The 26,164-nt window shown below is 36.6% G+C and overlaps 1 protein-coding gene across 2 annotated transcripts in view; it reads right to left on the bottom strand.

Annotated features, from left to right (window-relative positions):
• Positions 1 to 1,554: 1,554 nt before the first annotated feature.
• The window catches only part of STK39 (serine/threonine kinase 39), a 79,127-nt gene continuing 54,517 nt past the window's right edge, over positions 1,555 to 26,164 (bottom strand). For both annotated transcript variants that reach the window (XM_032693514.1, XM_032693515.1), the window contains exons 14-17: positions 19,869 to 19,921; positions 17,940 to 18,008; positions 6,955 to 7,019; positions 1,555 to 3,043 (exon numbers count right to left, since the gene is read on the bottom strand). In XM_032693514.1, the coding sequence (XP_032549405.1) occupies positions 2,969 to 3,043; positions 6,955 to 7,019; positions 17,940 to 18,008; positions 19,869 to 19,921 (262 nt within the window). In that variant the 3' untranslated portion in view covers positions 1,555 to 2,968. The remainder of the gene's footprint in view (positions 3,044 to 6,954; positions 7,020 to 17,939; positions 18,009 to 19,868; positions 19,922 to 26,164) is intronic.

Raw genomic sequence — 26,164 nt, 5'->3', positions numbered from 1 at the left:
TCAGGAAGCAAATTCTTATTACATTTGATATTTACTTCTACTGTATCATTGCTTGCACAGCTTCCTAGTGCAACATACCATATATTTTCACCTTTTTTTTCCACCTGTATGTACCGAGAGAATAAACTACTTATAAACTAATTTTAATGGACTAAGCACTAAAGCTTTAACTACCTCTTCTTTCTTTCTACTTTCTCAAAAACTAATTCTGCTCACTTTGTATTTATTGACATCTTGGCAGCAACAAAAAAAATATTAAGAAACCAACACAGATGAGATAAATAACACTGCTGCATGAATTTGCTGTCTCACTGAATCCAGGAAGCCCAGTGAAGCATCACCATGTTTCTGTATCAGACCACAAGTGAGCAACAAGTGTTACCACTTTATCTTGGCACAATACTGCTGATTGCCACAATTAAAGCATTACATTCTTTATTTAGATACCTCCTGCAGCCCTAACCACCACAGCAGATGAGCACTTTTGACAGTTGCTATTCATACCCCAACACCTTTTCCCCAGCCTTTGGGGAAGAGTATAGCGAGTGGAACATGATTTTCAGCAAAATATATATTCCCACTTCTTTTTGTTGATCTGTGAAAACAACAAGCTTCCCTGAACACTTTTATTTTTTTTTTCCTCTGGAAAACAAATCTAACCAGCTAACTACTTTGCAGATGGATTAATCAATAGTGGTGCAATGTTTAGAGAAGTCTACATTAACATATGTAACAAAAATAAACCAATTGCAATGCTCAGCATTTAACTCCTCCCGGTTCTGCTCAGCAACCACCCCATCGCAGTGTTGCAGGTTATCAACTGTGTCACTGGTAGACGTACTTTTAAGGTACCTTTTCAGTTTACTCGATACTCCAACACAAAGGTGAGTGATCACCTGCCAAATCGCAGCCCGGACACGATGTGTTCCCCTCCAGCACAGCCGAGCTCCCCGGGGGCAGCACCGTCCCCGCACTGTCACATGCAGCTGGGGCCGGTCCCCTGCCCACCACACCCGCAAAGACACCCTGGGGCCAAGGCCGGCCACAGTGCCCAGGTCACCGGGGAAAGGCTCACTTACCGCTGTTGTTCGGCTGCTCCAGGGCCGACAAAACCCACCCCTGGGCTGGAGTTTGCCCACCAAGAGCTCTGAGGGCACCAATCGCCCCCAGAGGTCTCATCAGCCCAAACGCACCTCAGCTGGGGCCACCCGCCCTACCCTGGGCCGTCCCTGTCTCTTCTCACACCAACCAGCACCCCACAAGCACACAGGGCCAGAAACACAAATTATTTCTTTAAGTACAAACACCTTGGGAGTTAAGTACAAACACCTTGGGAGTTAAGTACAAACACCTTGGGAGTTAAGTACAAACACCTTGGGAGTCTTAAAAATGTCTTCTGCAAAGCAGTGGAGAGCAAGCAGCAAGTCCTTCCCTCCTTCTCCTCAGGTGCTGCTTGTAGACAAAGTAAAGGCAGCAGCCATTTGTAACACAGCCCTGCAGCACTGCTGTGCCACTGAGATGCACACAGAACATGGAAATTCGAAACACAAATCAGTTTGCGCAATACACCTTTATTTTTACTTTATTTTTTGAACCTTTGCAGTCATCTTGGAGTAATCATCATGTAAACAGTAGGATGGGATGGGATTACATTGAGTCGTATGCAAATGGTTCTAGAACACCTCAACGATTATAACAAGGCATTATAAATAACTTCTCTTAATAATATATATTTGCCATTTTCAGTACATTACAGAGCTGCCGCTTATCTAGGATTAGCTAGGAAGTAGTTTAAATTGTAACCTCTGAGAAACATGTCTGCAAATTTGGACTTCCTTCTAAAGTTCACTAGCTCCATAACATCTATGTCACAGGTTAAGCAGAAGACTACTTGGGTCGTGTTTTCTTTGTAACAGAGTTTTACTTGATCATTGCACAAAGCCCTATTATTTTCACTCCACCTTGGTATTTTACAGAACTTGAAATAAAGCTTCAGTTCCATTCTTCAAGTTTTTATCACCTGTATGAAACCGGTTTCTATCATTAAGGGTAAGTCAGATCAGAGATGGACACAGTACGCATTCTACCTTAACAACAACAGTTCAAAATAGCTCTAGCTCATAGACTCCCCAATAAAGCATAGTCAAAATACTCTAACATCTTTGCTACTGTATATCCCCTCCTTGCTCAGATAACTATATATATTTATATATGTTGTACCATATGTATGGTACTTAGAAAATGGAGATTATTTATATAAGCAGCCTCAGGCACATTCTGAAAACATTAATATCTGCAAGGCACCTCCCACTCCCTTGACAATCAGTTTGTGGACTGGTTTTTTGACACACAACCAACAAAAGTTTGCTAATGCCGAATTAATTAATTTCAAAAAACCCCTAGAAGTTACCCAATACTTCAAAGACATACCTGAAACTTTTTTAAATAGTGGGAGATTAACTGCAAATAGTACATAATCAAGTCAAATCATTTTCTTATTACTAGTGTTGTAATGCATAAATATATGAAAAATAAAATTCACAGTCATTTTTAAAACTAGAATTCAAGTTTGGCTAATAATTCTAAACTTTTATATGTATGTTAATTTCTAAATAGAATAGAACAGAGGCAGTATTATCAACCACAAGTACAGGTAGAATAGTATCACTCAAAGTTTATGAAAGAATTAAGCTTGATAGAAAATTCCTTTTGTAACCAATAAATATAACCACCTGAGTGTACTTCCACAAGCTTGTCACTTAGGGGAAATCCAAATCAACTGCTAAGAGACATTTAGGAGCATTTTGAATGTTAACAGCAGCAGTGTAGCTGTGGGCTTTGCTTGTTCTGACTTTGTGAATTGCTAGATAATGAAGCAGAACTCAGTGTGTGGTGCATTAATTTTCCTTTGCATCTAAGCTGGCCTCTTCGCAATCTCAAAATTCGGCTTGGGGTCAAGGGACAGACATCAGCTGACGCTTAACTGAGCAAAACCAATCAGTTTCACTTCATCGGGAATCTCAGTGCCATCACAGCCAGAGGCCTGCAAGTACAAACAGAAATGTTTAGTATATCACGCTACAACAGTGGATCTGACAGCCAGGATATAAATTCTCCCCATATCGCCTAGTCAGCAAACAGCTTAGCTGAATAGAAGTTTTCAGATTGCTTGATGTAGCCTCTGTCAACATCAGCCAATTGCATCCTTAATTTTAGCAAACCACTGTAATCAATATTAAAGATTATGGAAAAAAAATACTGGAAAATGAACTCTGAACATGAACAGCAATTAATATACATGTAAAGAATCCACTTTTTACCACTGTGCTATACACAGCAAATGTCTCATGAGTCCAGCCAGCAAGTTGGTTTGGAATACCAACCAACTAAATTTTCAAACAAGAAACTGAAGCAGTCTACAAAGAGTAAATACTAATATTTGCAAAAGGACAGCTCCCTTCTAGCAGTACAGTCTAGTACTTGAAATTGTATAGTTGAGATTCCTCAGTAAAGCCTGTCAAAATACAAACTGGCACAAGTGATCAGTTCATTTTTCACATATAATGGTAAGGATATAAACCCACCTTGCTCAGGACTGAACTGTTACTTTAGGTCTGCTTTAAAAAAAAATATGCTGGAGGCAAAATATTTTTATATTTTCATTTTTAAATACAAATTTTTTTTCTGTAGGACAAAAGTGACTACATTTTAAATAAAGTTTTTCGTGCATTTTTATCTGTGTGGTAGATAAACCAATAATACAATTGGATTAAAAGTGTGTAGTTCTAACTTAGCTATGACAGATGCCTTCAGATTCTTTTGCATATCACAAAAAATCCTCAACAGAACAACTGATTCACCCTATAAAAACTCTCTTGATCCTTTCATGCAAGAGTAGCAGTTGAACCCTTTAATAGACCTGGTTCGTGTTCAGGCAGTATATGGTAAAGAGCTCTCAGACTGTGCATACAAGGTGCGCCAAGTGACATAATACACTCAATTTTCATGACCAAAATTAAACTGTGTTGCCACTTGTGGAAGCATTACATCAGGCTACTCTTTAAAATTTACCTTGAGCAGACACAGAGAACAGAAGTTCTCTCTTCAGATAGTATTTCACAGCTGTTATTTCACTGAAGCAGCAAGTTAAAGATCTGAGATCATCACCATTGGTTAGTATTAAGATATCTGAATGGTTCTTGAATTGGGAATTTACTAAATAAATGCAGATTTGCACTTGAAATGCTAAAAAGAGCTAACACTACTATATCATTCTACACTCTAGCTAGTCAATCTTCTCAAAGCCATGTAAGTAACACATCTAGATGCATATAGATTTTTAAATGCCTTCCTTGTCAATGAATACCATTTTATATCTATTTAATGCACCTGAAATTTATCAGCTTAGATTTTGTGCTTAGTGTAAGTACAACTACTATACACAAACTGCAACATGAAAGTATTCAGTAGTGACTGAATGCACTCCTTCATTAGTACTTTTTCCCCACCCTTTTTCAGAAAAAAAATCCTTATATGAAATGCAAATTATGCTGTGCAATAATTCTGTGTTTCCTTGAGTGTTTCCACGATTACATATGTATTAAAGCAGCCTCCTTCCCAAAGTGTGGACAGCTGGATCCTGCAGGGAAGCCTTAATTCTGCGTTAGCCAAGACACTTAAGGGAGATTTAATATTATATATACCTTCTGCAGAATAACGTCATTTTAATATCAAAGATACGCTGTTTCAAAAATACAGAGAACCCAACCCCTGCCATCCAGGCACCTCACTCTAAAAATTTTCTTTACCATTTTGGTAATAATTAAAGACAAAAGTAGTTAAGACATAAATTGTTCCTTTTTTTCCCCCAAAGATGAAATGCTTGCCATTTGAATAGAAATACTCTATACCAGCAAAATATCAGCAAAAGCAATCTGTAAGCGGTGAGATACTAACGAGATTCTTTGTCCACAAATAGAAGTAACTAATCCTAGACTGAGGAGTACTTTTCAGTTGAATTCTCTGAATGGATATAGGATTACTTACATTTGACCTTGAATTCCCATTAAATATTTACCAACAAAATTATTTTAATCAAGTTGTATATAAATGCTCTCAAATTCAGTGAGATCTTGCTAAGAGGTAGCAAAGACCCAGGAGGGCATACAAAGATATGACACAGTTCTCCTAGGCCACAATTAATTTAGCAACTTCACTACGCAATACAGAAACAGGCAGAAATGGAACATACATTAAATTAATCCAATAATAATAATAAATTAGTATATTTCTCGTGGTTATGTTCTTTTCCCGCAAAGTAGGGAACTAATGCAGGAAACCTAGAGCAAAAGTATCAGGAAGAAACTTAGGTAAAAAAATAACCTCAGGAATTGTTATCTAGCCAATGCAACTTACCTTCAGAAGGGACAGAGACATTGAGTTTGCATTGTCTATTAATTCTGATTAAGGTAAGGATAAGGATGATGGCAGCATTCACATACCATGTAACATTGACTGCACCCCCGGAATAAATCCAACTGAATTGCAGAAATACCGAACCTAAATTTTCAAGAGGATTTGTTTTCAGCACATATAACCTGAATACTATGGGATATTACATATTGGAATTTCACACCTCTATTTTAAGTGTGTGAAAAAGAAACCCAGATTTCTGTAGAGCCTCAGGAGTATCTATCTATCTAAATGCTCTTACTGAGAAGCCATTGATTACACAATAAAGCCAATTCAGATGTTTAGGCAGCAAGAGCACAGATCAGCTGCAAAAAGGGAAGCATCAGCCCTTACACTGTATTTATAGCAAAGGCCACAGAAACAAAATAATGTGAGTTACATGTCTTTATTCCCCCACCCAACCCCTTCTCACAAGAAACATGTCAGTTCTGGAGATTTTACTGGACTGTAGAAGAGTCCAAATGAGTCAGCTAAAACTATTCAACTTTGTATTTCAGGAATGACACTGGAACAACAATCCTGAATTAATACATAATCATCAACTAGGTCTAAAAATGACTCTCTACAACCCATCTAAAGTAGCTGTTTTTATAAACAAAGTTTATCTAACAGATGTTCATTCTAGTTTTTCATATGTGATGAGTCACACTCAGCAAAAGGTGCTGAAAGCTAATTGGTAAGAGCTTGGTATTTCCACAGCCAATAATTCAATAATTTCAAGTATATAAATTTTTCAACTTAATTTTAGCAAGAAATAAAAACAGAGCACATCAATTCTGGCTTAAGTTTCTGCAATGTAAATTTATTAATATTAAATTAGATCTATCATGGTACCATCAAAATCAACCAAAATTAGGACCCATGGTCCAGGGCACAAAATGCAGCACAGAAGAGAGTCCCAGACCCAAACCCAACATCTGATGATGTACATACAGAAGATAGAAAGCAAAGGAGAAAAAGTAATGAAATACACTGGGAGCAAGATAAACTCGCAGATGTGGATGGTCAACTGAAAGAAGATTGAGAAGAACAACTAAGGAGAAGCAAGGGAAGAGGGTGACCTGCATGCAAGAAAAATGGTGGCAGGTGTTAGAAAAAATGAGGTTGGAACAAAATGTCCATTAGCAGAGGACATTTCAGTCAGGGTAGACCTAAGTGAGTGGGGCTGAAGGAGTGTTAACCTAGGAACTACAGTCTTCTCTGCTTTACTTGTTTCTGAAATTCTTCTCATAGGTTTTCTTCCTGCAGTTTCTCACCTAAACCTCAGACTTCCTCAGAACTCACGTGACTGAACCTCCTTCCCCATGCACAGTTATGGAGCCCTCCTGTCAAAATAGGGTTTAAGCTTTTTCACTCATACATGGCAATTTCAGTCATCTGTCAACACATTTATTCAACAAAGTAGCTGTAAATAAGATAATATTCACACAAAGTTGATTCTGTGATAATTAGTTTGTTTCTTCCCTTCATGCTGTTACTTACCAACTTAAAAGTCAATGTTTTCAAGGCCTTTGGATCATCTACTATTTTCTGTAAGTTAGCAGCAACTGTAAAATAAAGTATGGAAAAAATGATTTATAGAAAATTGCATTCAATGTGCCATCAAGCCTCATATTGAATCTTCTACTTAATTCTCCATGTATACGTGTCTGTAAATTACTACTTCAATAATTTAATCACTCTCTAGCTGTTGTTTCAAAGTCAGAGGGCAGTTGGGCTGCCTTAAATTCTGCCTCCTTTATTTTCAATCACTTTGACACTTTGTGCCTATGAGAAGTGATTCAAGGAAAAAATCTGCCTGCAAACCAAATGACAGAAAAAAAACAACTACTTATTTTCAGTGTATTCTATTCCAATAAACAATTAACAATCACACAAATGCAAGTGCGAGGAAAATGAGAGAATCACACAGTGAAGGATAAGTTGATGGCTGGCATGATTTATATCATGTTTCTGCTACAGCCAGGGCCACCATCAGCACAAGTTTCTAGCTGAAGGCTGTGCTCAATGTCCCCTCTAAATATGCATGTGCTTCTGTCCCATTTTGGGCTGACATTAGCACCCACACAGACTCTCGGTGGTGTGTTACAGCTCACTAGCAAAAACAATTAAAAAGTTAAAATACAAGAGTGATACAAAAAGAGCTGGTCTTCAAACTACTCCCCTAGCAAACACGATCAAGATTTGTGAAGTAACAGCAATAAACAGTTTACTTAGATGAACAGAGCCCAAGTGTCCAAAAAAGGAAGCTGTAAGCTGTAACAGAAGTAGCAGGAAGGAAATAATACACCCTATGAAAACAGTGGAGGAGGCAGGAAAATAATAAACTCTTTTTTTATCAAAACATCTAAGTTACATTTTTAATTGGTATTTTTTAAGAATATTGCTACCATTTAACTTGACCAAAAAAAAAAAAATTGGCTGTTTTCAGCTTTGTATGTTTACTAAACTTGCTCCCCAGCTTTGCACATTTATAGATCCTGAACTCAGACTGAATCATTAAGTGCCTTTGTTCAAGACTGACTTATGAGCAGAAGATGCCATCAACAGGTCATGAATACGAGATAAAGACTTCACACCTGGTAGAGCTGTTTTAACAAGATTATAAAGAGGAAATAAACAGGTGTTAAGTAGCAGCCATTTCTTAGTATACAGAATAGCTAAGTACCATAAAGCAGAGAAGCAAGAAACTAGATGCTGTCCATAAATAACCCTTTCCACATACTTCATGTGGTGGAAGATACACAGTAAACATTTGCATGGTCAATATCCTACTGCTATAAACTCAGGTTCCTACTTCCTCCCTCTTCTAACATTGTGATGGCAGCATTTTCACTCCTACCATGCCTGATCATACACGATTCACTGTGTAGTAACAGAAACTGGCCTCACAGGGGAAGTACAGCATTTAGCAAGAGAATTTAGAGAAGTAAACAATTAGGCCAATCTACCACTGTTAAATGTAAATCCATTTTTTGGGGTCTCATTTTCTTTATACAATTAAAATGGCACTAAGGACTGTTTATACACCTGTAATAAATTTAACCAGAGATGAAAGTGTGTTTGAAATGAAAAACAAGATTTAAAAGCAAACATAAGGTACATTTTGTAGAAAGCATTTTTTAGAAAGGAAAAAAAAATTACCCTTCACAGCTAAATGAACTCAGGTACAGGCACTACAACAGAAAGTATTTCCATTTTTTAAGCTTCATTATTCATAATATTCTTTATTCTTGCCATTACAAACAGTTTTAATTTTAATCACACAATTCACTTCTACAATCTGTAAGTCAATTTTAGTGCAGTATTTCCTACCTGATAAAATACATGCAAATATAGAAAATGCCTTTCATTACAATTAATACATAGAACCTCATATGCAGACAAAAAGGAACATTCAGCCTCACAGCTCCTGAAGCCATGATAGAATAGCTTCAATTTTTTATGTCTTTAAAATCTATAAAATAGATGCACTTGAGATGCACTCAAGAGCAGCTCTGGCTTATCCAAGTTCTGTAAAACATGAAATGTTACAAAACCAGATAGGAGTTGGGTCCTACATCCAAAGATTTCTAACTTCACCTAAATAAAATGTAACAAAAATCTGAGCTTCAAGTGCACGTGTGTCTTCAGGAGGGGCAGCCTTTCATTTCATGTCGTACAGTTGCAAGTCAGCACGCTGGACTATTTCATCAGAGTGCACAAACTTCCAGCCGCCCTTAGACAGTTACTGGCAAAGTTGTTATTTACTGCACTTGCAAACAGCATCCCGTGATCACCAAGTGTTTTAATGAACTATCATACAGTGGAAAGCAGCACCAAGGACTTCACAAGTAGTATCAAAGTCTTAAAAAACCCTAACCCTTCCTGCTGATTTTTTACCAGGGAAGAGATTAAAAATTTCCAAATAAAAATAGAAAAATATAAACCTGCAATATATGTAAATAGAAGTCATATTTTTAGATGGTTATCATTCTTAAAAAAACCTGCTTTTCTGAGAACAGTGCTCAGTAAAAGGCTGCAGGGAATAATTTCATTTATTCCCTTTATTTACTTTTAATATGAACACAAGTCAAAAAACTTTGACATATGAAATATGCTTTATTTTTGCTTTTCTGACGGACCATAACTAGAGTGGAACATGTGTAATCAAACAGAAGATTAGGAGGATTTAAGCGAGTAATGCCAGATGTTTTCAGGCTATGACTGAAAGTACAAAAGCAGACCTATAAAGAGTCCATAACAGAATACAAGTTTACATTAAAAATAGTCACACCTGCAGTTTCCTACAGAGAGAACTCTTAAATTTTAATCATACATATTCAGCATTTTCAAGTAAAACTAGGATTTCACCTGTGACTTTGGTACTGTGTTTTACATTTTCTGGTCTTTACAGAATGGCAATAGAAATAATTTTGCCAAAATATTGTCATTAATCACAGTCAATCAAAGCCTGTGAATGTGAATCCCTCCAAAAGCCTACTCTTTCTGCAATGTCTGAAAGCACATGTAATTATCATCCATTAAGAGTCAAATATTTGCACCTAATTACCTAGAAAAAACGTACCTTCCTGTTGGTATCTTTTTCATTCTTCTAACTCCTTGCTTTTGTTTCGCTGGGTCTTGTCCTTATTTAGACCACAGGGGCAACAATCAGAGGCAACTGTCTGAATTGGGATACCTGACTCTGTATTTCAGGAAACTATTTAAAATATGGTTCATTTTCTTTAGGGATGAAACAATCATGACTTTTCTCACCTTAGTGCAAGCCAAAGGTTCTCAGTAAGGACTCACCAGGACCTCAGTAAGTACAAAGCACTGGATGTGTCTCTCTGCACCTAAAACATTGAAGATCTGGGCTCAGCTAAGAAAAACAGCACTAACCTATGAACTGAGGTGTCCATGGCATCTCTAGTTTAGTTAATTTCCTTTGGAAGTAGAGCCTGGAGCACAGTCAGAAGCCATCCAAGCAGGTGAAAGTCCTTCCCGAACACCAGCCTGTCAGTCCCTTCCAATTATTGTTCCAGAAGGTGGGAATCCCACCTTAACTACATTAAAGACATGCTCAAAACTATAAATACAACAACATACTCTACATTTAAATACTCATCCTACTTTAAATGCAATTAAATTGAGCTATCATTTGCATTAAATATAACTGGCTTACCACTCCTATGAATATACTTGTAAAAATTCAGGACTGTTACTAAACATACACAGTCTGGACCACTAAGTATGTAAAGTACCCTGAAAGACACTAAAAAATTCATGACAGGCATACCCTCACAACTAAACAATGCTCTCACTTACAAGCAGTTGCTGCTACTGTTCAGCACTATTCAGAATTACTGGTCACATCAGGCAAGTAAGAAAAACAATTGATTTTAAGTGGAACTGCTATTAGGTTTTACTGATGAAAATCTCCCCCAGCTCCTTTCATCAAGGAAAATGATTCACTAGGTTGAGACTCACTAACCCTCTTTGTACAGTTTGTGTACAAAGTTCTAATTTGCCTTAAATACGACAAATGAGACTAAAGGTTCTAAATGTAGAGGAACCCAATCCATCTGTAAACACTAGAGAGGAATATAACCATTCTATTTTCACCACATCTCCCTTCCCTGCACTCCCAACAATTCTTGTATTGCAAGTTGGTGAAGAAAGTCAATTCAATACCGTACTGCTCTCCTAAAGTGAAAAGGAGTTTCACATTAGGACTTTCTTGAGAGCCAGAAATTGTTCTCTCCCCTGATACTTAAATTATTTGGAAAAGTGGAGAGCATTGTGAAATACACGTCTCTGAGTCTACTTTATACCTTATCTCTAAGTTAAGTATACTGCAGTTTCTATTGACAAAGCCATTTTTCTTTGAAGTACTCTGAAGTCATGCCTTGGATGCTGTACTTGAGAAATTCATAGATTTGTCTGCCTGCAAGCAGCACTAATTGATAATTAAAATCCTGTTGGGAATTCACTATTTTTACAAGACCTAAATATACTACACTCAACTGTATTTTGCAGAGTGTTTTCTCAATATGTTATGGCCATGCTCCTATAAAAGTCAGAGGAAGAAACACGAACAAGATAACTGCAGGAAAAAATTAAGTGGTGATGGAAAAATCTTTGCCAGCTGTAACCTCAAGTAAATAGAGTATACTTCATGCTTTGGAGCAAAAGCTCTCTTCAAACATTAGCAGCAGTTACCACAAGAGGCTTTTTGTTGTTTACAACAATAAATGAGGTGCTGTTCTGCTTTCTTCAGAAGGTTTCTGAAGGACATCTAATCAACTTACATACCACAAGTCATTCCAGGCTCTTCTGCAGGTTTTGCTCAGTGACAAATGGTTGTGCCATTCTAACAAAATAAATATCTGCATTTGTGGAAGATGCAATAGGCTAAAAGGTCAAACCCAGCACACAAATATACCCTACAGGCTGCTAATTGCAGATGTAATAAACAAAAAGCCCCACCTAACTAGAGTCTCTAATATACATACAATACAAACCACTCTGCTGTATGACAATTTTGCTCAACCAGGTAAGTTATATTTTTTAAACAAGTGATCAGTATAAGCTGAGGTAATAGAACAAAAAACACCACCTTCAAGATCACAAATAAATATAAGAGAATAACTATACTTCAGGCAGTCTCAAATATCTGTTTTGCTCCTGTAATGTGACAGAGCTCTCGCCGGCTACTTAAAAATTTGTAACACAGCATGAAACCTAACCCTAATGGCTTCTGAAGAGGGAAAACTTCTGGAAAACTTAAAATTAATGAGAGAGTAAATAAAGCTATATGAAGTACAGTTAAAACTATTTCCAGTACAATGCCCAAACAGCCAACTGAGCCAGAGCCATCTGGCATAAACACAGTCACAAGCACAATCTAAAGCTTGAGATGATATTTCTGGGGTGCTCTCAAAAGAATAATGATTCATCTGCTCTTCTATTTTGCAAAGAATGAATGGGCAACCTCTGAAAGTATGCTTAGGTTCAACAGTTTGCAAAGCTATTGCATACTGTAATCCTGAAATTCAGATATGAAGAAAGGAAAACATTATTCAGGCAGAAAATTACTGTCACCAAAAAAAGAGAAAAACTGTAAGCTCTGAGACAATGAAAAATATTTTTAATAAGTTAAAAGAAAAATATAGTCCAAAACTCAGTCTATAAAAAATAGCCATCTTCAGCTGTTCCCTACTTCATCAGCAGTATGGCTGTTAGAGAAACTAGGCTCAAAGCTCCACAGATTTATTGGCTTCCCTGTTGATTGCTTCAAACGTTACCTCTTCCTCAACTGTAGGCAGTTATTTTACCATTTTCATCTGAAACACCGAGCTCACCATAATTAACTGCCCTGGGAGTCTGCTGGTTTGAGGATTAATGCTGTGTTCTCCTGTATGGGTCTTAGGAAGCAGGATGCCTGAGTGGCAGGGAATACTTTTCAGTGGAATTATCTCTCTTGAAAATTCAGCCAGTTAGGTTTTTCCTCCAAAGGGCTGAATTTATTATGCACACTCTTGAGGTAGTTTCACATATTGCAAGAGGTTCATTGTAATCTACATGTTCATTTATATTTCATACTACACACTGGTTTTTGTGCATTTGCAAGTTCAGAACAAAATCAAAACTAAGTTTTAAAACATAGCTAGCACTGGGTTATATACACTATAGTATACTATGCAAAAAATCAAAACCATCAGCCTTTAGAGCACTTGGTACCAATTCCTCCAGATCTCTGTCTGTCTTATTACCATCTAATAGCTCACAAATTATCTGCCTGAAACATTAAGGGCTTTTCAAAGAGAGATCAAAAACATCATTTAAGTGTAGTGTGATTTGACTAGTTCACCCATTCAGGATGCTAGTCATAACATCCCTTTTGTTTATGTTCCTTGAGAACAGTAGCAAGGGAAATATTAAGGCACTTGGAAATCTGTGGCAGCTAAGTAACAAGTGTTTATTGCCAGACAACTGCAAGGACCTAGATATGAGTCTTATAAGAAAGAAATAAAAGAAAATAGAAAGATCAACAGCAAGCCTGGCTTCTCTTCTGAGGAAGATACTGGACACTGATAAGGCAGAAACATTAAAAACATTTAGAAATTTATTATTTATGAAGAGGCTGTCATTAGGAATTTAGCAAAGGCTCACAAATCTGTCTAAATTCTCCAAGTACATTGCTGAATCAGTAGATATAGATAAAAGACAGTGGAAAATATCTCCATGTCAACATTTGATACTATAATAATATCCAACAGCTTGATTTGCAGCCTTACAATCAGAAAACACAGCTTAAAGAGGACAGCTACAGGACAACAGAAGGCCAAAGCAGTTGTATTTTGGAAGGAACAGAAAGAGAGACTGAAAATGGTCTCCTAGCATCCTAGTGAATTGATGTAGTGAATTGACTACAATTTCACAGCGCAGTTTCCACAGTTTAAAACAATTATTAAAACCACTAGTGCCCTGTGGTTCATAGGAGTTCTAAGCCCCAGTAGTGTAAACAGCAAACCCAGCAATGTGTGCAGTTTCATGCCTGTGTAAAGTATGGCGCATGAGGAAGAACAGTACCAAGTAAAACCATCCTCATCTCCCAAAGGATGGCCCAACATATGGCAATAGTAAAGGAAGGTGGCAAACAATGCTTCAGATTATGCACAGAATACTCGTAGGTCCAAGCTGTGCTATCATCCCTAAAGAGTACTAAAATCTGTGCTGATTCTATACAGACAACCAAGGTTTAGCCTAGTTCATGTCTTTTTAGACATCAAAAAAACTCAGGAGGGGTGGTTGGGACCAAAGCTTTAATAACTAACCAGTTCCACTAGGTTACTCAAAGGCATGGAAGAGACATCAGGGTCATATATTCCTGATTGACATCTACCAACAAATAAGACCGTAAATAATTACCCTTGCTCAAAATGAAAAAAAAAACCAAAAAAAAACCAAAAAAACTACAAGTTTATGGAATAATAATAGACCTCAAATGTCTTCACATTAAGATTCTTTAACATGGGGTATTAATAACCAGGGGTCACAGCAAAAACTGAAAAACTGAGGACTGATAAAATAATATACAAGATTTAACTTTTCTTTAGGTAGCTGATGGGAAAATTCCCACCCAACAGAAGCAGTATATTTTTACTAAACAGGAGCACTGTATCAAAATGGAAAGTGAAATAAGTTAGTGCTAGAAATCTACCTATTTCAATTCCAATAACACATTATTAAACTACTAAATTCTCAATTACTTAGTATGGATATCTGATCCCAAGGTAGTGTTTTACATTCTACAGTCATTGAGAAGAGCAAAAAAAAAGGAAAAAGACTGAAATTGTGATAACTGGTTTTATTGATAAATTAAAATATTAATATAACTGGCAAATTATACCTTTTCCCAGAAAGTTATTAAAAAATAGGTGGTTGGTATTTCAAATTGAATTTTTCCCCCAGAGGGTGAGAAGAACACTTAGGCAAACCGCTGCATGTTTAAAACAAGGTTTATAAACAATGTTTATAAAAAGGTAAGTGGAATATATTTGGATACCTACATGCTTAGCTATTTCAGACCTTGGTTCTACATCTGTCTAATGGGGAAGACTATACAGGAAGATGAGGGATGAGTATATACAGATTTCATAATTTCCCCTTCATTTTGATGATCCTGAGCATTCTAAACCTCAGTCTAGTCTCAAACGAACATTTAAAATAAAATTTAGACCTGCTGCCAATCACTGCTAGTAGGGATATTTAATGAGCCTGAGATATTACAGTGAATTGTGCTCATAAATTCTCTATACAAAAGAATGAGTCAGAGTAAAAGGTTGAAAAAAATCATTTGCCTGTGACTGAATGTAGAAAGCAAGTGCTGGCTTTCAGACACAGGTTTTAACAACAGTTTGATAGTCGTCAAGATGCTGAAGACAGCTCTAACAAATATCTCCATCACACTGGACTAGATTTGAAATACAGGTCTGTGCAGAAATAAGGCAGGTCACGTTCTGCTATGCATATTATTACTTGGTACTCTTTTCTCCCCATTAGATCTTCACAAGTCCTCCTGTCCCAAATTCAGCGATGAATTATAGATATTGTTCTGACAAAACTATTAAGAAGATGAAATAGCAGCCAGGCTACTTCAACACCTTTTGTCTGAAACTTGAAACAAGGAAAAATATATTTGGAAAAGCCTCCCTGATGTGCTCAAGTTAGGTTCTGAAATAGAATATCTCTAATTTGTAGAATTTCAATAAATCCTTATTTTGACATACTAACCACTGGCAGAGAAGTGAATGCCAAGGAAATAACAGCAACTAAATTACTATTAAAAATAGGAACATTCCTTACATTGCTGCTTTTGCAATTTCTGATTCAAATTTACAGTTGTGAGGTTTTTTTCCATCGTAACCAGAAAGGAAAGTCCTCAAAACTATGATTCAGATCCACGAGAGCAGAGAACACAATCCAGGCCCAAGAGTTTATCACTTCTCTATCAGGCAAAACTCAAACTAATCCCACTAGTAACCATAGAGATTTATTCCTCATTTACACAATTAAGTAGGAACTGGTGGACTGCATGCTGAAAAAAGGAGCTTTGTTTGAAGGCAATTGCCAATTCTACTTTTTTCTTTTTTTTTTTCTTTAAAGTAACTCAAAATTGTTATTTACTTTATCATGGCTATAAGACAAATACATGCACTATGATACATATATGCATGCATGAAGAATAATTTGCACACTTGCAGAATTTCTTATATCATGTATTTATAGTTCTGCCACAACTACAGCAGCGGTGATTATTCACCTAACACAGGTTTTTTTTTCCACCTTGTACCTCTAAGTTTCCACCACATCAAAAATTCTGCAGGGTGGGAACTTTCGTAAAACCTGCTAGTTTCACACAGTATACCTTCTCAATTGCACCTTTTTCATACAACAGATATAGCTAAAATAACTTAGGTGCAATTGATGCAAAACTTCATTACCTGCGGATGTCCCTCAAGCCTCCGGAACTCCTGGCAGTCTAGTCATTATGAGTCACCATTCAGTGCATTAGCTCTAAATGAGCCAGATGTGTTGAAATATTTAAGTCCTTAGTTAAACCCTGAGGATTTAGAGATATTCTTCCACCTGTAATACATTTGTGTATCTTACTGGAAACACTGAGTTAAGTGCACGTGTTGAAGGCACAAAACTTTCTACAAAATGCCTTAGAATACAGTGCTCTTTGAGCACATAAATAAATGCAGTATGTTTGGTACTCATGCAGCTCTATCCCATTTTCTGACTACAATAAGATGAGTAGGAATTAGTTGAACAAAAGCCATCACTTAATTCAGTTTCAAAGACGATTAATATAACAAGACAAAATAAAACCAGGTATAAGCAAAGGCAGAGCAAAACCAAGGAAAGCAAAAGGATATTTACCATGTAACACTGTGGCTTCTCTAGGAACTGGATTATCAGTGTCACTATAAACTAAGATGTTGTTAAGGACAATGTACTAATAAACTGGGCTTCTTGCTTTATCATGGTTCCATTTTAGTATGAAAGTACCTTCAGCGGATGTGATGCTGTAAGAGAGCTGTTTCAATTTCAAATGCTTTAATGCTGTGATTAATTGGGAACTACATATCACTGTTACATTACAGAGTTGAAAAACACTCTTCATACCACTTAGGAGTTTGGTTAAGGATCTCTTAACCAATTGATATGAACTTCTTTGACTGCAACATAAAAATTGACTTGCCTCTATTCTTCCAATTATTACTCCCACATTTAGCATATACTAGCCCCCCTCTGATATTGGTGACTGTACATCTACCAGTCTTGAGCAACTAGAAGAAAGGAAAGAGGTGCAGGGAAATAAGCACTTCCAAATTAATCATCTCTGCAATGCACTGAATTTCAAGTAAAAAAAAACCCACAAAACCTTAAAAAATTACTGAAGCACAGAATAGAAAAAGAGAGAATTATCTTTCTTCTCAGCAGCCAGAAAACATTTCCGATTACCTCTTTATTTACCACAGAAAAAATACCTCTAAGTGCAATTTCCATAGGTCCTGAACTCTGTCCTGCTTTTATTTCTGTGAACCCAAACACATTGCTTACTAACTTCAGAGCTGCCAAAGCACACTTTGCAAAATCCTACTGAAAAATCTTTTTTTTTTAAACCAAAAAATGAAGTTATCACAAAAATGATCAATCATTAAACTGTAAATAATCCTTCAGGAGAACTATATTACATCATCCCTCTCAAACCACTGAAGAGTTCTGACTTCCAAAAGCAGTCCTTGGACTGGTATCAAAATTGTCTTGTTGACTGAACTATGCATACATAAAAGCAAAATTAGGACAAAAAAGGATTTTGTGAAAACCAGCATCAGAGAAAACATTTTTTCACATCCATTTAACACAAACTTGTCACAAGAGCGTAATAGCAAAACAAAAATGTAATTTACCTATAACTACATCATGGCCATCAACCAGGCCTGCAGAGAACAGCTCCTGGGAAACGCCATCTGCTGTGTCTGTGCAAAAGGTGAAATGAATAAGTATGAGAGCCACAAAAACAACAAAAAGTATCAGTCATCCAATGCAATTTAACAAAAATATATTCTAGTTCCAAAACACCCATGGAGGCAGGCTTGAATTCAAAATTATCTTTAATTAGGAGGAAAAAAGATAATTATCTTATCAGCCTCTGCACAGCAAATTGCATGAGCTGATGATTTGATTCATTGCAAACTCCCTACAGACCTCCCCTGGCCACTAGCATTTTTCCTTTATTATCTAACTACATACTCTACACATTTTACAAGTTCAGTATCTTCACAACCAAGAAAATAAACAACGCTTTAGAGTGGTTTTCATTGTCTTCTGCATGCCCTCCATTGTTCTGCATATCTAGACAGAGATATGCTGAGTAGCCTTTCTTTTTTGTTACCAGTGAGGCACAGTTGAACAGTCATTATTTTAAGCTTTAGGTTTAAAATAGCTTTTAAGTGTTATGACTCAGGACATTCAAAGCTTTGGATGATTTTCTATTAAATCCTATACCTGAGTGGGTTAATTCCTAAGCCCCTGTCACTAGTACTTGTTCCTGGGTAAGGACTTTAGGAAGCTTAAAGGGAAGGAAGCAGAAACAGTAGGAACAAGTTAAAATCCAACTAAATCTCAACTGTAATGTGTCCCCAACACCAAACATCTGTATGGAGCCCATGCTTTGAGGCAGTTACACGAAGTTGCATCATTTCCTCAAGATATACACACAGGTGAAAATCAACATAGCTGAGCTAGCTGCAGTTTCTGGAGATGAGAACCACAGCAACCTTCTGGCTGCCTCAGTGACTGACTAGGAACAGTCCTGGTATACCCTTTTACTGTTCAACCAAGTAAGAATTCTCAAATGGCTTATGTAACTGCTTCCCAAGGAACTCTTTTCACAAACCAAGACACTCTCTGCCCAGTTAAGTAACTGGTCTCTTTCGTTATTACTCATTGCCAAAATCAATGAGAAAGGCAGGTAGAGAACACAGAATATATCCATGCACAGAACTAATGCACATGATAGATACTGGGATTTACCAGAAAAGAGACCTCTTCCAATCTGGATTCATTTTTAGGTGAAAACTCTTTGAAGGCTATTCTAAATATAGTGAATACTGACTTCTGAGGAATATGAAACGTGTTCATAGTTCAAAGGGTTGTAATTTAACAAGGATGATACCTCCTTACTCAACATATCAGCCTCCTATGCATTTTATCCCAGTAATACTTTTTCTTCGAACCAAGGTAACTGTAGAAGTTCTTAAAACTCTTAGCACTAGAAAGCCTATACAGTTCTACAAGCACGCAGCAGAATTTAAAGTTTCAATACCAGAATTTCTTTCTGGTGATAATAACAAAGCTAGAGATACAGCTGAACTTTCTGCTGAAGACAGCATCTGAAAAATGCTGTGAACTTTATGCTCATTAAAAGACTTTCTTTTATTACAAAAGGGAAAGAAACTTAAACATTACCACCATCACCACATACACTTTTATGGCTACTATATTCCATTTTCTATGATGTCTTCCAAGTGTGAAAATGGAAATTCAAAAGCTGTAAATATTGCTATGCACAATCTTATATACCACATAGATCATTTCAATAAGACATGAAATTGGTAAAAGTATACTGCAAATCAAGTCTTCTAATATATATATTATGCAACCTTGCCAGTAGAATTTACATACATCTGCAATTCTTACTCAAGTGAGGTTCCATATAAAGCTCTGCACAGTAGGAAACATTCCAGAGAAGCAGTCTGTATTAACCACAAGCAGCAATCAATCTCCAAAATACCTTTTTAAGCAGTAAGAGAATAATTCAATTGCAGGAGCCTTACCTCTGCCTGGAGTAAACTCAAACCGTATGTCATTAAGTTCTTTCCTGGAGTTCCTGAAAAACAGTCAGTTATTACATTTAAATGTAATGAAGAACAGAACTATCCAGCTCCTATACCCAAAGAATACCCTCTAGTATTGACAACCATGTTTTTGTAGTGTGTATTTCCTTGAAAACACTGCTCTCCCAAAGCACACAGACTGGAGAGACTCCATTGTATTTTTATGGCGGTATTTTGGGAAAAGTAATAAAAAAATACACTTCAGCTGAAAATTCCTTTGGCAGCTTAAAGGATAAAACAAAGTCCTCTGATTAATATTTTCCTTTTCATCCTCAAAAGACACTCTGCCATATTGACTCTAATAGCTCAATATAGTCATGTGTACCTTTTCCTGCAAGAACAACAGAATGCTCACTTGGACTTAACGCTCCCTACCTTAGATACCTAAGATGTTAATTTAAGAGACAAAGTATCCAGCAAATGTTAAATGCTGAAAAGCAGTGTTGATGCAGAGTGTTTATAAAACTATTTTAAAATGAGTAAATTCTTTCACTGACCACCACTGCCTCAGCGGTGAGTTTCTACCTACACATAAAACAAGCAGCACAGTGTTAAAGCCAAAGGTTTTCTGCTTTCCCATTTGCCACTAACAGTGTTTTAACGAGTTCAGTGTGTGAAACAGCCTGAAGCTACTTATTACCAATGTTAAAGAATTCCTTTATAGCCTCATACCGTGTCCCAAACCTCCATTCCTTGCATGTTTCCAGCTTCAGTCTTAGTTAATAATTTCTACCATCAACAAAACATCAGCCTCTTTGCAAAACAGACGTCCATCTAATTTTCGGAAATGGCAAGCCAACTGAGCATAGGGATGAACTTAATTGCTGTAGCACACTCTTTTTCCAATGAATAGCTCAATCCACTTGAAAAGCTAATAGCAACAGGATGTGTTTTGAGGTTCATTATTCTTCTCCTCAGCAAGGAATCTGTATGCAACCTCATATTTCAGCATACCAGGCCATGAAGTCTTGCTGTGGGAAAACTAAATCCAATAGGCAGGCATATTCAGCTGTGACAACAGCTATTATCACTTGCTAAATAATTCTAAGAATACTACAGAGTCAAAGCCAGCAACACAGAGAAACACAAACCCCAAAATGATTGGCAGTACAGGCAACAGCAAGATAGCAAACCCTGAAAAATAAGTATGCCACATGCAGTGCCTAAAATGAAAAGTACTCATTTACCAAATCTACTGAATGCTTCAAAGCTGAGGGAGTTTCATGTTCCCTAAATAAAGAACTACAGGAATTTAAGATCACTAACAGAAAGCTGCACATAATGTAGCTAGCTAGGTACAGATTTACAAGGCTCATTTACTTCTTTTGTAGAAGTATGCCATTATATGGAATATTGCACTATTTTTATTCAACAGAGAACTAGTACGAATCTCAGCTTTCCCCCCTCTCTCTCTCCTAGAAAAACCTGGATGTCTTTCTGTTAAAAAAAAAAAAAATTAGAAAAAAAAAAATCAACATATGACCCATCTCCAAGTTCCCTTTTGACAATCCACATCCCTTTGCTGACACTTATTATACCTAACAAGCCTGTTAAAGCTGCTCCTTTCCAATAAAAGGGAAATTGCACAGAAATTTAGCATTGTTCTTGAGCAAGATATGTTTTGACTGAATGTGCGATGTAACTCAAATACTCATTTCCTGTACATGCTTTAGAAGAAACAAATCAAACATATAAAAACTTTCTCTCGCACCTTTGCAGAAGTAAACCAGAAGGTAGGAACTAAATGATCTTTAAGGTCCTTTCCAACCCAAACCATTCTATGATTCTATGACCTAGAAACATAATACATTAAGTGCTCAGATTAGATCTTTCCACAGACCTCCCATAAATAGAACATCCACCACATAAAAAGGCACTAAGAAATTATGACCTCTTATGAAAATTACCACTTTTTAACAGACTGATACAGCTCTGTGAAAGACCAGCTGCTCCTGTCACAGACTCTTTCCTTAAGCAGGATCCACATGGGGTCTATTTTACTTTGTCTCCAAATGGCAGAATATCCCAAAGAGAAATTTAACTTGTCAAATCAGTTTATTTAAGTCAAGATGGAAATTCAAGGAAGGTTGATATGTATTCAGCAATCCAACTTTGCTATTGGGAACTGTTATACTCTGAAGTATTTTGAACTCTACGACACTGCTGCTTTCTCTTTAATGGTATACTACTGTTCAGGAAAGCAAAACAAAGGAAGTTTGGCAAGATTAATTTGCTAGAAGCCTGTAAGTGCTTTTGGTTATTGTTCCATTACCTTCCAGACATTTATTGATTTCCATAAATTATGTATTCCATTATATAATCCACCAAATAGAAGATGCACTTGAGTTCTCCGCTAAAAGCTGCTCATGCTCTTCACCAGCCTTCAGACACTTTTCTGGTTCTAGTTAATGTCACTGTAACTGCAAATGAGTTTGCTAGTTCCTTTGGTGAAAACTGTTTGGATTTGTTGATTTATTTGTAGGCAGAGTTTCCAAGCAGCGTTTCATTTGTTCCTTTTTTTACTTACATCCATTACACTCTTATCATGCAGCAGCACACACGGGCTTTATTTCTGCTAAATAGAAATAGGATTTGAAGAAAGGCACTTACTATCTTTGTGATTAATAATTTTATCTTCTTCATCATTTCTTAATGGTTCCTAGTTTTTCAAATGCATTTGTGAAAAATTTATTTCTATTTTAAACTGCCAACTCAGACCTTTTTTGCCATCTCTTATAATACTTCTTATTTGCTTCTAGCTCTGTGCCATTACAGACTAATATACTTTGATTATCATGGATAAAACTAGTCCATCTCTTTTTTAAAGTAGTAAATTTTAGGTACTTATGTGCATTTTAGTCCACTGCAAGTTGCTTTTCACTATGGACTCATCTCCAACGGAAAGAATTCCACATGCTTTGAATAAGGGTGACACCAAAGCATGCCATGCTAAGACATTTTGTCAGGCATCTTTCTGGCAAAGTAATTTCATAACTTAAAACTGTACACTTTATGAAAGCATGTTCTGCAAGTCATTATTACTTTGTTTCCATCAGGACCACTTGATGTGCACACTAAGATTGCCAAATCTGATTTTCTAGGGAATAATGCTTCCTTAAAGAACTAGAAATAACACATAGGCCAACTTTATCACTTACCCTCCCATATACAAACAAGATACTCTGTTTTGAAGGAAATTATTTGCCAAACAATGCTAATATTTACCAAAATCAGGATTAGAGACTAAACAAATTATGCAGTTGTTCAGATTGACACGGTTCTACTGAAAAAATCCTAAAACACAAAAGATTTCAGGCGTTCACATTTAATGACAAATACTTCCAAATAATTACCCAATGATAGCATAATTCCTGCTATAGTCAATTAGTTACGTTCGACATGATTGACAAAAGATCTACGTTGTTGAATTAAAACAGAAATCATGTTTGTGTAATGATGCAAGTGTAAATTAGAGACATTAAATGTCATTATTTCTTTTGTCTTTAAATGCAGAATGTCTATCATTTAACAGCAATTCAAGAAAACGAGATTCTTGGAATGAAACTTTAGGTCTAAATCATGCTGGCATACCTTGATTATGTATCAAGCAGCAGATTTTCATTCTTCTTTACTACTTTTTTTTCCCCTACAAATTTATCCACCATTTCTTATGAAGAGTTATCTGAAACATCAGCTTCTATTTCACACAAGCTTCAGCACCTTCCATAAAACCCTTAGAAAGAGTCTGTATTCCTGGATGAGATGCATCCTACCATAGCTAAGTAACTATATATTCTTCCTTCCCAAAATAAGAAAAATATTCCCAGACAAGGTAAGCCAAATGAAGGGTGTTTGCATGTGTGTAAGAACACCCAGTTTTTGTCTCTGCATTGCTTGCTTAATTTTCAGACTTCATGTACTCAGTCATCACGTGTGTTTTACAAAGACTGAAACATGGAGTCAGTGTCCTCCAAGAATGCAGGTACTGACAGAATGGTAATCAACAAAGCTGACTCATGAGTGGAAGAGACAACAGCAGAATGCAGCATACATATTCTTTTCTATAACCAGAAATAAGTTTGTCTTCAACTAAAACTGTAGAAACTTTATTATGAATAGCAACATAACACATGGCACCCTTCATCAATCAGCCTCTCCCTTCCTCATACTCCCAACAAGCCCTATTCCCACCAGGACAGAATTTCCCCCACCATCAGGGACCAAAAACACTGGCCAAGTTTAAGTCAGTGTGCTTTAACAAAAAACGCACACTGGAAAAAAAATAATCACACTTATCGCACTTGTACAAAATTTCATTCTCACAGATGCTCCTTCCATCCATAATTTGAACAGCATTGAAACTACCACAAAAGCAAACTAAGTTAGAATGGAAAAAACAGGACAGTATAGCCTAAGAAGCAAGGGCAAGCAGTCTGGCATTTGCACTACCTCACTGCAGTTGCTGCTGTAATTAAAATCACAGAAGAATTTAAATGACTTACTAATTTAGACTGCAGAGAAAGCAAAAGTTCACATCAAAATGAAGTGGACTAATCAGAGTGATAGGTGGGTTGTACGTCCTAGAGCTGTACTCATGCAATTTTTATTCTACATCTCTGGGGCAAGATCATTGTGCATATGACGCAAGAAATATAATTGAGGAAAAAAACTACAGAAGACTAGGGTTTGCAGGTTTTTTTAAAAGAAATGTACTTTTTTTTTTTCTTGCTGGAGGGACAAACAGTATTTGACCACACCAAATGTCACTCAAATTCAAAAGGTCATCATTCTATCAACAACTTGTCACCTATTTTTCACTTTCACATGCTTAAGGCATAAAACTCAAGATAAACATGGTTCCCTTTGTAATCTTGTTTTTATAGTGCTAGTTTATTTCACAGGTGATGTATTTTTCAGTCAATGCCCTGTATTTTTTATTAACAGCAGAATTTACTTTCTGAGTAGCCACAGATTAAGTGATGCTGTACCCCATTTTAAATATTAAATACCTGTTCTGAAGGTATGTAGTACCTGTTTCTTATCTCAGTTTTGATTCTGTATTTACAGAACACAGTTAATACAGACAAAACAGTGAAATACAAACTGGCACTGTACTTCCAATATTGCAAAGTGGGTGCGGGAGTAAAATCTTTGAAAGTGAATGTATACATTGGCCCCAAAGTCGAGGTTTGGCCTGGCATCTCAGTTTTCTGTACCTTTACTTTCCTTGCCCTGCAATATTCTTACGCTTCAGCCATGGTAATTTAACCATTCAGCTAGGGCAGAGCAAGTAAGAACCCTCTCCTACCCCAATAAAAATCACAGCTCATTTCTTCTCTGCCCTCGCCCCCCTTTTCTTCTTGATATCTGAAGTCATGGTACAATGCACAGAGATGAATCAAAGCAGTAAGAAGAGGAAGTCTGTTTTTTAAAGTAATTTTGTGAATCAGAACTTTAAAGCTCCTGTGGGATCATATAAACGCCATGAGAACAGAGCATTTACTGTAAAGAAGCATTAGGTTCCTGAGGATTCACCACGTTTATGTAAATCCCTTTCTTTCATGCTCAGTTGTCATTTGCTAATCAATAATCAGGCTCCTCATTACATATTACCATACTATCAAGAGCAGATTATGTCTATTCAGTACTATGGAGATCGTTCTCCTCAACTTATTTTTAATGACTTCAGGTCAATTCTAGATTAAATGAAAAGGCATTGCTGTTAACTTTTGGTAAGAACAAAATAGATGTTTGAAGTCTGATTGCTTCCAGATTGCCACCAAGAAGAATGGGACTAAAATCTCTCTGTATTAATAAAATGTAGTTCCAAAACACACAGTTATAAGTCCATTAAAACCCTACCATTTACCTCAGTGGTTCTGAAAAATTGCCATAGGTTTACAAGTTATCCCTCCCTCTGTATACATTAGTGGAAGAAGGAAATATGTTTAGCGTATGATGTTTCAAGATCAAGTTACAGGACTCAACAGTTAAATATACAAAACTGCTCCTACGATTTAATCATCACATGTCCTTGAGTAAAGAGCAGATCCCTGAAATGATGCAACACTTAATAATCAGTACACATCAAGAGATAGCAACAACACTAAAGGCAAAGCACAGCCAAATGATGCTTTCAGGACTGAAAAACAGCCAATGTCACAATGAAACACTGCAAGTTGGCTGCTAAGCTGTTGGAATGAGACAGAAGTTACCTGTTAAAAGATTTACTGTCC

Source organism: Chiroxiphia lanceolata, chromosome 7 (genome assembly GCF_009829145.1).
Source record: "Chiroxiphia lanceolata isolate bChiLan1 chromosome 7, bChiLan1.pri, whole genome shotgun sequence".
Classification (NCBI taxonomy): domain Eukaryota; kingdom Metazoa; phylum Chordata; class Aves; order Passeriformes; family Pipridae; genus Chiroxiphia; species Chiroxiphia lanceolata.
The sequence above is the reverse complement of the archived record's forward strand: the minus strand, read 5'-3'. Positions and strand labels throughout refer to the sequence as shown.